The sequence below is a fragment of the Eurypyga helias genome, unplaced genomic scaffold, assembly GCF_000690775.1.
Source record: "Eurypyga helias isolate BGI_N326 unplaced genomic scaffold, ASM69077v1 scaffold16558, whole genome shotgun sequence".
Taxonomy (NCBI): Eukaryota; Metazoa; Chordata; class Aves; order Eurypygiformes; family Eurypygidae; genus Eurypyga; species Eurypyga helias.
Genome location: NW_010269079.1, coordinates 21,004 through 35,073, shown reverse-complemented (window position 1 = coordinate 35,073; position 14,070 = coordinate 21,004). Strand labels below are relative to the sequence as shown.

The window sequence follows — 14,070 nt, the reverse complement described above, 5'->3', positions numbered from 1 at the left end:
AGCAGGGGTTCTTAAGATTTGGAACACTAGGCTTGTTATTTTTTTATGTTTGTGGAAGTCTCAGCACTGGCACAGCTGAGCTGATTATTGCATCAGAACTGTGCCTGCAGCAGCATTTTGACAGCTGGTGTTACCTGAAATCTCTCAGAATGACTTGAAGTGGTTTATTCCTGTGCTTACACTATATCTCGTAGTTAAACAGGTGCTAACAGGAAAACTTAGGGGAGCAATGAAAACATAATGAAGACTAGTTACGTAAATCCCATCATTTCATTTCTTAGTTTCATCCTTTAAAATTTGTAAGTCTAAAGGTATGCCTCACTGTAAACAATGTGAACTTGAAAGGTCCCATAAGCCTGGCTTGCTCAGAGACAACATACCTATATAGTAAACAGCACGGCTGAGATGGATCTCGATATGAACTTGGCTTGACTTGAAGTCCATTCTGAGAGAGTTCTCCTTCAGGAGACTCTTAATAAAAACCTGTAAAGGCTGGTGTATGCATCTGTGATGATTGGGAAGGTTTGCGAACCCCTTGGACGCAGGCACTTTTAAGTGGCTAGTCCTTTGTGCTTATTCATGATTTTTGATGATCAGAATTTGTGTGGTACTATTTAGTGTTAGTGGCTCCTATGATCATTTCAGAACTTGTAGATAACAAAATACTCCTAATGCAGCATTCTTAGGTGTCACCATTCCTTTTAGAAGTTCTTTATGAAGTTCCATTGCCAAGATATTTAATGAAATTCCCAGAGTCTGTAAGACACATTCCTTACTCCAGTAGAATTTATCTGGTGCACGTTCCTTTATTTGAACAGAAAAATTACCTAGTGGGCAACATAGTTATTTTGATCCTTGATTCAAAATCCAACTCCTGTTTCAGGAAAGTATCTCAAGAAAAAGGAAATGCAGAGATAAGTCTCACTCATTTGCATTACTTTCTCTAATCAATGTAAGTCGTTATTACAATCCCTTGTATTTGCAGCTGGAGAGGAGCAGTGATAGAATCTGACCAAAGCACTGAACCTCCGTCTAGTAAAATAAAGGAACCAGAAAAATCTTCATCTGTAGAAGCTGAAGAACAGAAGGAGCCAGGTAAATAATACAGTTAATGATACCTTTATTTCTGTTCACTTTTATGGTTGAAGTTGCGCAGTTCCTCTGTATTTACTTATTTTAATTAAAGGAAGCAAGGAAGTATAGGAAAGATTATTTACCTTATCCAAGCCTTTCAGTGTTCTTATTCCACTGTGACTGCCTTCACGCCTATTAGTCTTCAGAGTCTGAAATTAAATTTTAGTGACAAATCTTTGAAATATAGTCTCTGGGAGGAGGCAGACCTTCCTATCTTCTCTTTAGGAAATGATCAAGAGAGGGCTTCAAAGGGACAGCTTCCTTTCTCAGCAGTGCTTTTCCTTTTCTTCTGCAAATACAGGGAAAGTGTCTTGCTCCCTGAAGTAAGCTGAACTATTTTTAAGGCTCATCAGAAAGCTGTAGAAGTTTTTTTTTGCAGTTGCTGTCCTTGTAGAGTAAAGAACCTGTTGTTCTTCTTTCTGGGCTCACATGAGGAAGTTCTGATATGAATAGTGCATATTGCATTATTGCATAATGGCATAGTGCAATGTAATGTATTTGTCTTTTACTACCTTAATATGTATGGGGCTAGTTATGCTGCTTGATGTTTCTCACTCTGGAGGTTTTTGTTTATAGTTTTGCAAAATTTCAGCTGACGGGCTTGACTTTTTTCATGTTGGGTGTGTAACATAAGCTCAGCTTTATGGCAAACTGAGCAAAAATTTCAATAGAACCATGGAAAAAGACATGGCTTTGCCCAAGATGTAAAATGTAAATTTTATTCCTTGTCTGTGTGAAGTGAAAAGTTCAAGAGAAGTCGTTTTGTATAACTGAACTTAAATTTAGCCGAAAGCAATGAGTAAGTCGGGGAAGATGGAATGGGTAAATCAGCCAGTGATTGTACTGTTAAGCGTATGTATTCAGCCGCTGAACTACCAGCATTAAGATTGCTTGATTCAACTGTATCTCCTGACTTGCAGGTCTTTGAGCTTTAGTGACACTGATCTAGTAACTGGGCATGTGATTATTTTAACATTTAATTTGCAGAATTGACTTCTGTTCCACCGGGCTGAAGTGCTGGCCAGACACATGACTGGTTATTCTGTAGAGGAAAGGCTCTACTAGAAAGAATAATCTGAGGATGGTTCCTCCGTTACACTAATCATTTAGTTGGAAGAAATTTTATTTTGGGTAGAATGCAGCGAAATGGTGTTCAGTATAGTGGCACAACTCTCTGCAGAAGTCTTGAGTAAGGTGGTGTTTTCCTTTTGCAGTACCCATCAACGAACGTCAGATGGCTGTGATAGAAGCCTTCCGTCATGCATGGAAAGGATACAAGGATTTTGCGTGGGGCCATGATGAGCTGAAGCCTTTGTCCAAATCCTACAGCGAGTGGTTTGGACTTGGGCTTACTTTAATTGATGCCTTGGATACCATGTGGATTTTAGGCTTGAAAGAAGGTATATTTTTTTTCTTCCTCCATTTTTTCCCCTCTAAAATAATTCCTCATTTTCCATTCAGGCAGTACATGTCCCCTCAAAGAACTCTGAACATTTATTACTTGTGGCCAGTAAGTTCTTGTTTTCCTGTGAGAGTAAATATATATGTATATACATAACCAATATGTATTAAAGTAAATATAACACCACCCCCACCCCCACCAACTATGTTAAAAGACACCCTTTTTCTTGGAATAGGTTGAGCCAGAAAAAAAATATTTCCCTGTTACATATAACAGTGCTAGAAACTGAGGAATGTGTTAATAAGCATCCTGATTTTTGTTTCTGTACTAAAACCCTAGTGCTGTCTTCATGCCATTATGCAGCCCACGTAGGCCTTCTACCCATTTCTACCCTTTCTACCCAGGTAGTTAGTCTGAAAACGCCAAGGTTGTGTTTTATTACACCTAATACCAATATTTCGTATCTGGATTTAAGAAGGTTGTTTCTGTAAGGAATTAATGCATGGAGAAGGGGGGGTGTTCAGCACCTCCCTCCTGAACTGCTCTGCTGTCTGTATTTTTTCAGTTATTCTGTCAATGACTATGGTAGAAAACTTTCAACAGATTTTAAAAAGTAAGCCAAAAATCCTGCAATTCTGTTGAAAAAAACCTACTTGCTTAATCAGTATTTAAGAGTTGTTTGTTGTCTTTTTTTTTGGTGTGTGTGGGGGGGTGTGTGTGTGTGCAGGGTTTTTTAGTGGTATTAAAAAATTCTGGAACTGTATCTATTTAACCTGGGTAGATAGCCCCTTCTGTAAATTTATCATTCATGCAATTTTTGTGTCAAGATAGGAAGAACAGAGCTGCTGGTAAGGGGTCAATAAATAGTGAAAGTCTTTCATAGTTCTGCATCTTCTGCTGTGAAGTTTGTGTAAAATATGAAATGAAATGAAAACTCCATAATCATATGTTTGCACCTCTAGGCCTGAGCAGGTTTTGAAGTTTCTTGATGTTTCATCAAGTTGACAGCATACTGCCTTTTTTTTTTTTCCATAAAAAATTAATTGTGAACTGCATAGAGCTTTTCAAATAAATTATTAGTAATTTGGATGTGTTGAAAATGGGTTCTTGGTGAAAGCTTCTTCATATTTTATAGCAGTTCTTCTGCTGATTGCACTAGAAAGCTCCTGGGGTTTCTTCTGAGTAAGAAATGCCATGTAGATGAAAGTTCTGTTTGAGGCTGCCAGTCATCTTAAGCTGGTGAATGCTGATGCCTCCATGGAAGTGGACCTTACCTTTCCTATTATACTGCTAGACAGTGCAGAGGTTTTCCCGTGGTTGTTCTTCGTCTACCCAGCATCCATTATCCAACATCCGAGACACACTTTCTCGTGAAGACAGAGGCATCCTTTTGCTTTAATCTCCTGTGGAATACCTTCCATTTCTGGAAAGCTGGTGGTTCTTCTATGCCTGCTCACAAGCAGGAGTTTCTGGAAGGCAGGGGAGAGAGAGCTTAGCCCTTGCCATTGAGAGGCATGAGCTAACTTACATGCACCATAATTAGACCTTGTGCAAAAGTAGTCGTTGAGTGATGCTGCTGACAAGCTCACTGTTGAATCCAAGATGGCTTTTTTTTTTTAACATTCCTTTTTGAATCAGTAGTGTGATAAACAACTGGGTTTGGGGAAAAATGCAGCCTGTTGGGATTTTTATGGGCTCAGTGCTGAAGTAGGAGGAGGCTCCCCAGGACATTGCTAGACTGTTAACTGAAATGTTATCTGTTACCTGTGTAGATGACAGCTTTGGTTTAAAAAAGATTTCATTAAAAAGTTCAGAAGGCTCTTGTGGAAGTATAACTCATTATCTGACAAGTCAACTGGGTGGACTTAAAAGATCTCAGATTCTGGACTATTTTAATAAAGAATTCCTCAATTTCTTATGTTTAAATTTTAGACTATTGGGAACTTTCATTTTGCTGGGTATTTGTGTCTGCATGCATGCTGAATAAGAATTAAGCTGATGGTAGTCACAGTTCTCCCAGCATATGCTCTTTGTTTTAGTTTTCCACCTAAAATGATCTCTGTCGACAGATAAAAGTAACTGTCGTGAATATGTGGAATATGAATGTCTCTGGTTGTTGGGACATGACAGAAGTTCATAACTGGAATTGCCTTTCATACTTTGCAGAGTTTGAAGAAGCAAGAAAATGGGTAGCAAACGATTTAGTATTTGATAAAAATGTGGATGTGAACCTCTTTGAGAGCACTATTCGTATCCTGGGGGGCTTGCTGAGCACCTACCACCTCTCTGGAGATAGCCTCTTCCTGGAAAAAGCTGTGAGTGACTCGTCTTACAAATGAAGCCAGAATATGTATTTTATATGTGAAAAAGTTGACAGAAGCTTCATCAGAAAGTTAGATGTTGCTTGTTTTTAACAGTTTCATAATTAAAGTGGTGGGAAAGGGATTTAGTTTAATCTTTTAAGGCTGCACTTCATTTTGCTCTCTGGTTAACCTCAAAGCCTTGCTGTGTTTCGTCACATATTCTTTTATGCCTGTTTTCTGTTGATGAGGAACTGACCGTAGTGGAGTTCAGGATACAGTAGAAAAGATATGGTTGGAGAAGAGTAATAGTTGTCTTTCGTTACCCTTTCTGTGTGTCATAGCAGCATCGGCCACCTCTTCAGATAGCTAGATGCAGTCAGTGGCTTCAGAATTACATGTTGCCTAGGGATTGCAAGCTCCGATGAGGCATGCAAGGCATTCTACCTAGGACCAAGGCAGAAACTCTGTAGTCATTACTGTGAATAAATCCATGACCCTTTTTAATTCTTGGCTTTCTTGCGGCATCTAAAACTAAGCTGCTATCCTCTCTTTTCCTGTCTGCTTGGTGAAAGAAAATCTGAAGGGGTGTGCATGTCAGTGTATATTTATCTTCTGTTTTGTGTTTGTTTTGTCCTGTGCTCTTGGGTTTTCTTTAGAAAGACATTGGGAACAGGCTTATGCCAGCATTCAAGACCCCCTCCAAGATACCGTATTCCGATGTCAACATTGGACGGGGCACTGCACATCCACCTCGCTGGACATCTGACAGCACTGTGGCAGAGGTGACCAGTATTCAGCTGGAGTTTAGGGAGCTCTCTCGTCTTACTGGAGATGAGAAATTCCAGGTAGGAAGGAGTCAGTTGATGGTTTTCTCTTTTTCCACCCCTCTGCAGCTCCCTCACTGACTCTCCATCAGTACACGTGGTCTCTGTAGTCTCTAAGTGATGTTATATGAATCGTGAAAATCTGGATGAGGGAAGGAAAAGAAACAAAGCAATTCCAATTATTTTCTTAAAAAACAAAATGTAGTAGTGGAGGTGAATAATTATTTTTCTCCCTCATAAGCAGCTTTTGATGAAAGAAAAAAATCAAAACCCAAAAAACCCCAGAAAAACCAAACCACAACCAAACTGAGCATCACCCCCACTCCCCCAGTTTTTATCACCGACATGTTTATTTGACACCAGGTTGTCAGATTTTGAAAAAATACTAGGGTAAACAGGGTACTGTGAAACTGGGCCTTGTGTAACACTGGGAGAGTTCTGTGTGTACTTTCTCGATGTCGTCATCTGAACGCCAAGAACAAAACCTCGGTGCTGTCATCCAAGGAACTAAAATGTGACTCGCTAGATGAAGGGTCTGACAGCAGGCCCCAGTGTAAGGAAAAGTTAGTTGAAATAAAAATAGTGCCAGAGAAAAGAGTATTTTCCAGCCTTTTTGTTTGGCGATGTTGTTTTACGCTGTGTCCACATCTCAAGTTTTGAAGAGTGCAGACATTTAAAAAAGTTGTTGTTTTAGCTGGACTTGTACTTTGCAAATATGAGTAAGTCAGATCATAGTCCTGGCCCTAGTCCTGGCTTTTGAGTGGGCTTCCTTGAGGGAAAGAAAATAGTTATAAATATTTCAGAGTACTTAAATGCACCCAGAACAAGGTGTTTTGAGAGCCAAAGTTTGCAATTCTGTATTTAATATATTGCATGAGCTGAACTTGATGTTCCTGATGCTAATTTGAAGAAGGATAGTTAAAGGTTTGTTATCAGTCTGGTGGTTACTAGCCAGAGTTTTGTGCATCATTTATACCTGTAATTTATGTTGGCTATTTCTTTCTTTTAGAAAGCTGTAGATCATGTGATGAAGCATGTTCACACCCTCTCAGGGAAGAATGATGGACTAGTGCCTATGTTCATAAACACCAATAGCGGGCAATTCACTCATTTGGGTGTCTATACTCTGGGAGCCAGAGCTGACAGCTACTATGAGTATTTGCTCAAGCAATGGATTCAGGGGGGGAAAAAAGAAAACGAGTAAGTTCTTTCCACTTCTCATGTTGGTGTGAGAATTATGTGAGCTGTAAAACTTTCTTTAGTTTGCTGCTTAAAGAAAAATAATGCATGTGCCCAACAGCTGACTGAAAATGTCACTGTTGTTAAAAGCAAGCAAGAAGGAAGTGTGGTCACTTGATGTAAAAACAGCTTAAGAGTTAGGTTTAGTATCAAAACTTCTCGGAAAACATTTCTTCTTCAGCACATCAGATGTGAGGAGTATTGCAGACAGCAGAAGAGAATTAAGCAGCTACAGAGCACAGCTGGACACTTCTGAAATACTGATGATACTTCATTTCACCAGCGTGCTGTTTTCTCTTGGTTTGATGGTTTGGGTGGGAGGCTTAATCCATAAGGATTAACTTTTCATAGAAAGAAGAGGAGATGGGAGTTTGAGGTTTGTGTAAACTTTGCTTTAGGTATCTTATGCTTCTTTTATCTGCATGGGGTAAGTGGAAGAGAATGTTTGCAAGGAGCAGAGGAATTAGAGATGTTGGAAAATACTGTTTCCTCCAAAACAAGACAAAAAGTCCAGGCAGTTTTTGTCTGCTTGCAAGCTAGTTATGTTGGACTTGTTTGTGTTGAGGGGTTTAACGCACACAGAGCGACAGGGTGCCCCTTGAGGCATTTATCAGAGCAGGTGCACCTCTACAAAGGAAGTTTGCATCCCTGCCTTTTCCAAGGCGTAGCTTGCAATAAATGGAGAACTGTTGTCTTCAGAACCATGAATGATGGCATTTTGTGGGCCTCAAAATGGAATTATTCAACAGGTCTTTTTCCACATAGAAGTACTTTGAAACAAGGGAAATTACAATTAAATACTGTGAAACAGTGTTTCACAATGAGATTGGTCAAACATTGGAAAAGAATGCTCCAAGTCATCGAATCTCCATCTTTGAACGGAGATACGTGTTCCGATGGAGATACTAAAAAATAGCTTGGATAAGCCCTCAGGCAACCTAATCTTCAACTCTCTGCTCTGAAACAGATTCAGTTAGTATCATAGAATCACAGAATGGTTTGGGTTGGAAGGGACCTTAAAGATCATCCAGTTCCAACCCCCCTGCCATGGGCAGGGACCCCTTCCACTAGACCAGGTTGCTCCAAGCCTCATCCAGCCTGGCCTTGGCCACTTCCAGGGATGGGGCATCCACAGCTTCTCTGGGCACCCTGTTCCAGTGCCTCACCACCCTCTATGGGAAGAATTTCTTCCTGACATCTAATCTAAACCTCCCTGTTTTCAATTTGTACCCGTTACCCCTTGTCCTGTCACTACAGACCCTTGTAAAAAGTCCCCCCCAGCTTCCTTGTAGCCCCTTCAGGTCCTGGAAGGCCGGAATAAGGTCTCCCCGGAGCCTTCTCTTCTCCAGGCTGAACAAGCCCAACTCTCTCAGCCTGTCCCCATAGCAGAGGTGCCTCAGCCCTCTGAGCATCTTCGTGGCCCTCCGGACTCGCTCCAGCCGGTCTATATCCAGTAGTAGAGACCTTCAAGAGGTGTTTACCAGCCTAGATGTTCTGTGATTTCAATTACTGTACTTAAAAGGATTCCTGAAATAAAATCTGGTTACTGTCTAGGAAAAGATTTGGGGGTATGTTTTATTTAATACTTCAATAGTTAATGCTTCTTTAGCACTTGCAATACATTTTAATAATATATTTCTTTTCAAGTAAACCCAATATTGCTGTATGGTAGCGATAACTAATGTCCAGTTGATGGTGACTTTGAGGGGTTTTTAGTCAGTTTTCACACTTGGTTAAATACTGTTCTTTAGACCCACATAACGGTCTCCAAAAGAATTGTGCTGAATATCAGCTATGATTAAATGTGTTCTGACTGTATGTGAGCCAATAGGGTATGATTTAATTCACAGACTGATGGAAGACTATATGAGAGCAGTAGAAGGAGTGAAAAAGCATCTTCTTCAGAGATCACAACCTAAGAAGCTTACTTTTGTAGGAGAGCTTGCTCATGGCCATTTCAGTGCCAAGATGGTAAGTACAATTGTTTTTAAAGAAAACAACAATAAAGGAAAACAGAAGAACCACCAGCAAAAAACAAAAGTTAACATAGAGACAGAAAAATGCATATCTTCTGTGCTGCCTTTCCCTCTTCCCCTCACTAGGAAAAAAACTAAAAACAACCCCCAAGACAAACAAACAAAAAAAGGCAAAGAAAAAAAAAGCCCAGACTGTAGATGTAGCTCGTGTGATCGCAGTACTGAGTAACAAGTTTGTAGATACTAGTCACCTCTGCAAACCAGGGGCCTTCTCCTTGAGTTACTCTAGTAAATCCACTTATGTTCCTGTAAGACTCAATATTTTGGTGCTGGAGTAAAACTTTCTTTTTTTTTCTGTTTTAGTCATAAAATTATAATGTCTGAAACTGTTGAGGCAGTGCCTATTTTATGTATTATTTGTTTTACATAATTCAAAAATATATGGACACTATCACACCTGGCTTTTCGGATTTACCTTCAAAAGAAGCAGGTGATCTAATAATGTGTTTATCACAGAATGGTTTGGGTTGGAAGGGACCTTAAAGATAATCCAGTTCCAACCCCCCTGCCATGGGCAGGGACACCTTCCACTAGACCAGGTTGCTCAAAGCCACATCCAGCCTGGCCTTGGACACTTCTTGAACAGGGATGGGACATCCAGAGCTTCGCTGGGCAACCTGTGCCAGTGCCTCCCCACATATCTGTATTGTTTGCAAAAGATTTAATACTCCTGTCGCCAAAGAATCAAAATACCCATGATAGCAGAAATATTAAGAAAATTAAGATCTGCACAATACATCCAAGAATTAGTTTTCATCTTTAATTTTCAATCCATCAGTGTGATATCAAACTGCCTTTTCCTGGGTCCAAAAAAAAAAAAAAAAAAATCATAATTTTGGAGGCCCCTGTTACTCATGACATGTTTCTTTCTTGACGTGTGGTTATTGAGTAAAACAGTATGTTGTTTGCTATATGGAAAATGGATTGATCTTGACTCCCTGCTCTTAATTTGTGCATCCATACTCTTCAAAATGCATTTCAGTTAATGATTTTGTGCAAATGCAGGTATTGTGTGTGTGTGTGTGGCTTCTTTTTAAGATGTGGTGTATTATATATGTATGTGTAGTCTTATACATACTTTTTCAACACCTTAAGTGAGCTTTAGTGAGTCCTTGTACTTGTTTGGTTTCTTAATGCAGTGTTTTTGAGATTTTCAGTTCTGGTTTTCAACACGTGCTTCTTTCATCAGAGTTTCCCAAAGTCTCTCCAAACCTGCTGTGAGTGAGATCAGAGTTGGGTTTTGGGTAGAGGTAGTTCCCCCATCCCAAGGTATGACAGGGTTGAATTCAGGCAGATAAGGGTTTGCTTAGGTTTTTGCATGTGTGAGTACACTTGCTTCTGTTCCAGGGAGTCAGAATTTTGGTATTTAATCAATTATTATTGGTTGAAAGGCTTGATGGGTATCTTACACTGGCCAAGTGGGGGACATTCATCTCCTGTGTCTGCGTTGACCTTCACCACCCTCAACCATTTCCTTTAGGACTGGGCATTAATTGTAATTCTTCCATTCACAATATCAGTGGTGGATTAGCCCTGAAGGAGGACAATAATTTTGTATTGCAAATTGAATTTTGATGGAGATGAGTTTTGGGCATTTTATACAATCTGTTTTCTGCTGTGTTCTTCAACTGACTTGGACAGTTGAGCTTTCTTGGAAAGTTAATTTAATCTTGATTGTTTACAGATGTTGTGGAGTTCTTGAAGTAATACCACTCCCCTTGTCCTTAGAACAAATTGTTTGCTGGAGCAAGTGAAAGCTAAGAAAGAAATGTCCCTGCAGTCCCTTCATTGCTGCTGCTGTCTTGGGAAAGCAAGCAACAGTGTTCTTCACACGATCATCCTCAGGTTGCCCTGTTCCATGCATACAGAGCCAAGGATGTTTTGTTCAGGGTGCCTGGTAGCTGTGGCATTCAGCTGGCTGTAAACAAGAAAGGAAGTCCAGGAGAGCTAGTGGTGGGAATGGGAGCCAGCTGATCCCAGACTCTCTAGAAAAATGGTGCTGTATAGATGTGAGGGGTAATAATAATTTTTATTACCCCAAATAGCAGAGCTGCAAGAAAGGGGCAAGTTGTCAGGCAGAAGTATGCTTGAAAACTCAGCATTGTTTTCCAGTTGTATCAGTGCATCTCATGACCTCTGCGGGAGTTGTCTGTCTTACAGAAATGCTAAGGTGATTATTTCAGAATGATGAAAAGCTCCTTCACCTGACTTCTTCCCCTACCCCAAAGTTTGTTTTCTGTGGCTGACTCCCATTCCTGTTTCATTTTAAACTTAAATTTAATGTAGATGATCAGTTTGCCCCTTGTGTTGCCCCTTAAGGTGTCTCTGTTGAAAAACCTTAGCTGATTCTGCCCACCCCCCTTCATGAGTTGGTATGAAGCGTATACTTCTGGTCAAGTGAAAGCCACTCTCTTCCCTTTTGACCTGACCTGAGGCCTTTTTCTCAGAAACTTGGCATAAAATACCCATACTCTTATACATATTCCAAATCAATGATGACCCTGTAGTAATGCTGCCTGTCTCATGCCACATTACATCAGATGTTAAAAGTTACCCTCGACTTTTTGGTACCTGAAATGTGTTTTGGAGAAGAGAAAGAAGGGGGGAAGACACAGACATAAGGACACAGAGAGGCACATACACCCCCAAATATACCTGTTCATTGTGTCGTATTTTCCCTAGTAAGAGTTGTCTTGTCTTGCAGGATCACTTGGTTTGCTTTTTCCCTGGTACTTTAGCACTGGGGGCTCACAATGGATTGGCTGCTGATCACATGAAATTGGCTGAAGCCCTTATGGAAACCTGTTACCAGATGTATGCACAGGTAGAGACAGGCCTGAGTCCGGAGATCGTACACTTCAATCTTCATGCACAAAAGGGCCACAAGGATGTGGAAATCAAGGTGAGAGCTGGCCTTAACTGTCATCTGATGATTCTTCTGCATCTGTATTCTGCTGGTGAAATTCCCAGCTGGATATTGATGATGGGCTGTGCTGTGGAGCAGCTTTTTCCTTTGCTGCCCTGCTTTTTTTTTTTACTTTAGCCTTTAATTACCCCTGTAGCATATTTAGGAGCTGTGTTATGCATAATAAACTCTTTGGAATAGAGGGACATGGAATCACTATTTTTCTTCCTGCATATGTCCTTAAGGAAATTCCCTGTCTGAATTATTCCTGACTTCTTTTTCTCTTGCAGCCTGCAGACAGGCACAACTTGCTGCGACCAGAAACTGTGGAAAGCCTTTTTTATATGTACAGATTCACTGGTGATAAGAAATACCAAGACTGGGGCTGGGAAATCTTGCAGAACTTCAATAAATACACACGGGTAAGGTCAGCTTATAATGACCTTGGTCTTTCAGGGCTGTATTCGCTCACTTGCTCTCTAATGAGACCTTTAGAAACCTACTGTCTTTCAAGAGTTACCAAATACCTGTGGGGAAATCTGTAAGGACACACAGAAAAATTCAGTAAATGCAGCGCCTTACTGTTGGAGATACCCTACTTACTACATTCAGGCAAAGAACTTGTATTACATTGATTAAAAAGTAAAATGCAGAAACTTATGCAGGCTACCAAAGTTTCTCTGCATCTTCTTGGAAGCTGTTAGACTCTTTACTGTGATCTTCTTTAGAACTCAGGAGCTGAGAAGAACATGGCTGGATTGAAAGAAGCCTTTGTTTGAAGTTGCCAAAAAACAAGCCACAAAATGTCATTAATGCTGTAATAGAGGGTTTTCTGTGTTCCTTCTGACAACATTGCTCATGGAGGTACCACTCTCAGATGCTGTAAACTTGTGGCCTAGATGCCAGTGGCCATTAAATATCCATGGTCTGTTCTTAAGACAATAGGTGTGGTACTTTGACCAGCTCTGATGTAGAAATTACACTAGTTACTTTCTTTACATTTGCCCAGAAACTTCAAGAAGATGTTTTTTTGTGCTGACTCTTTAAACTAGGCATAAATGGACATTTTGCTTTGGTTTATCCTTGTGGTTTCTTTTAAAATACAGTGAGATTTTTTTTTTCAATAACTCAAGTTTTATATGTACAGGTATCAAATAAAAAACATGATGATCTCCTTCCTAGCACTTATTTTCTCCAAGTGCATCTAGGTGTTAAGAAATGAAAAGAATTTATTTTAGATTATTGAAATGTATAAAACTTTTTTTTTTTTTTGGCACAGGTTCCTACAGGTGGTTATACTTCCATCAACAACGTCCAGAACCCCAGTAATCCAGAGCCACGAGATAAGATGGAGAGCTTCTTCCTTGGAGAAACACTCAAATACATGTTTCTGCTGTTTTCAGATGACACAGACTTAATCAACCTTGACAAATACGTGTTTAACACAGAAGCTCATCCACTCCCTATCTGGGTGCCAGCATAGACTGTCAGTCGACCTTCCAGTGGTGGCAATTTATCTTCAAGTCACTTTAGTTTTCAGGGTTTGAGGAGAGATGCTCTATCGCACCTTTTTTGGCTTAGAACAAACAAGCAAAACCTTTGGGAAAGCATCTCTGGTTTGGGGGAATCATGTCAGTCTTAAATCTAATCCCTGGGTCTGGGATGGACAGGCTGTGCCCTACTAAGATGGCTTTCCTGGTATTGATGGGGTTCAAAGAATGATTGTAGAGTGGACCACAACGTTCACGGGGTTCTGGTAAACCAGAACTCACCTTTGTCAGTCTTACTAAGTGCTTGTTTGATATCAGGAATGCACAATTTGTCTTACAGTACAGGACTGTCCCTGGAGAGAAGGAATAGGCCTACCAGTTTCTGGTTTATTCTGGATCCGCTGAAGCACCTGGTTACAGGACCATTCCTTCTTCAGAACGCAGAGTGTTGCAGGTGGTAGGTGGCCTCAACAAAGAACTGCAGTGCTGTCCCAGGGAGAAGCGAAGCTGTCAGTCCTACTGATACGCCGATCTCATTCGCAACTACCGAGCCATGCTGCACCACGTCAGAAGAAGGAATTCGCAGCAGAGCATCTGTTGTACAGTGTCTTAGTTTTATAGAGCACTTTGAACAACCTGCTCAAGCCGTGGCTGAAATGAATGATGGAAAAGAATTTGCTGCTGGTTTGGCTTAAAGTGGTATATAATTTTGTAGCGGTATTGCAGTTTTTTAACTT

The 14,070-nt window shown here is 40.4% G+C and overlaps 1 protein-coding gene across 1 annotated transcript in view; it reads left to right on the top strand.

The window, feature by feature from the left end:
• Positions 1-13,580, top strand: part of MAN1B1 (mannosidase, alpha, class 1B, member 1) — a 16,358-nt gene extending 2,778 nt beyond the window's left edge. Inside the window, exons 4-12 of the mRNA XM_010157984.1 lie at positions 986-1,095; positions 2,349-2,534; positions 4,703-4,851; positions 5,496-5,684; positions 6,673-6,863; positions 8,753-8,873; positions 11,643-11,840; positions 12,134-12,265; positions 13,123-13,580. Coding sequence (XP_010156286.1) covers positions 986-1,095; positions 2,349-2,534; positions 4,703-4,851; positions 5,496-5,684; positions 6,673-6,863; positions 8,753-8,873; positions 11,643-11,840; positions 12,134-12,265; positions 13,123-13,326 — 1,480 coding nt within the window. The 3' untranslated portion in view covers positions 13,327-13,580. The remainder of the gene's footprint in view (positions 1-985; positions 1,096-2,348; positions 2,535-4,702; positions 4,852-5,495; positions 5,685-6,672; positions 6,864-8,752; positions 8,874-11,642; positions 11,841-12,133; positions 12,266-13,122) is intronic.
• The last annotated feature ends 490 nt before the right edge of the window (positions 13,581-14,070 follow it).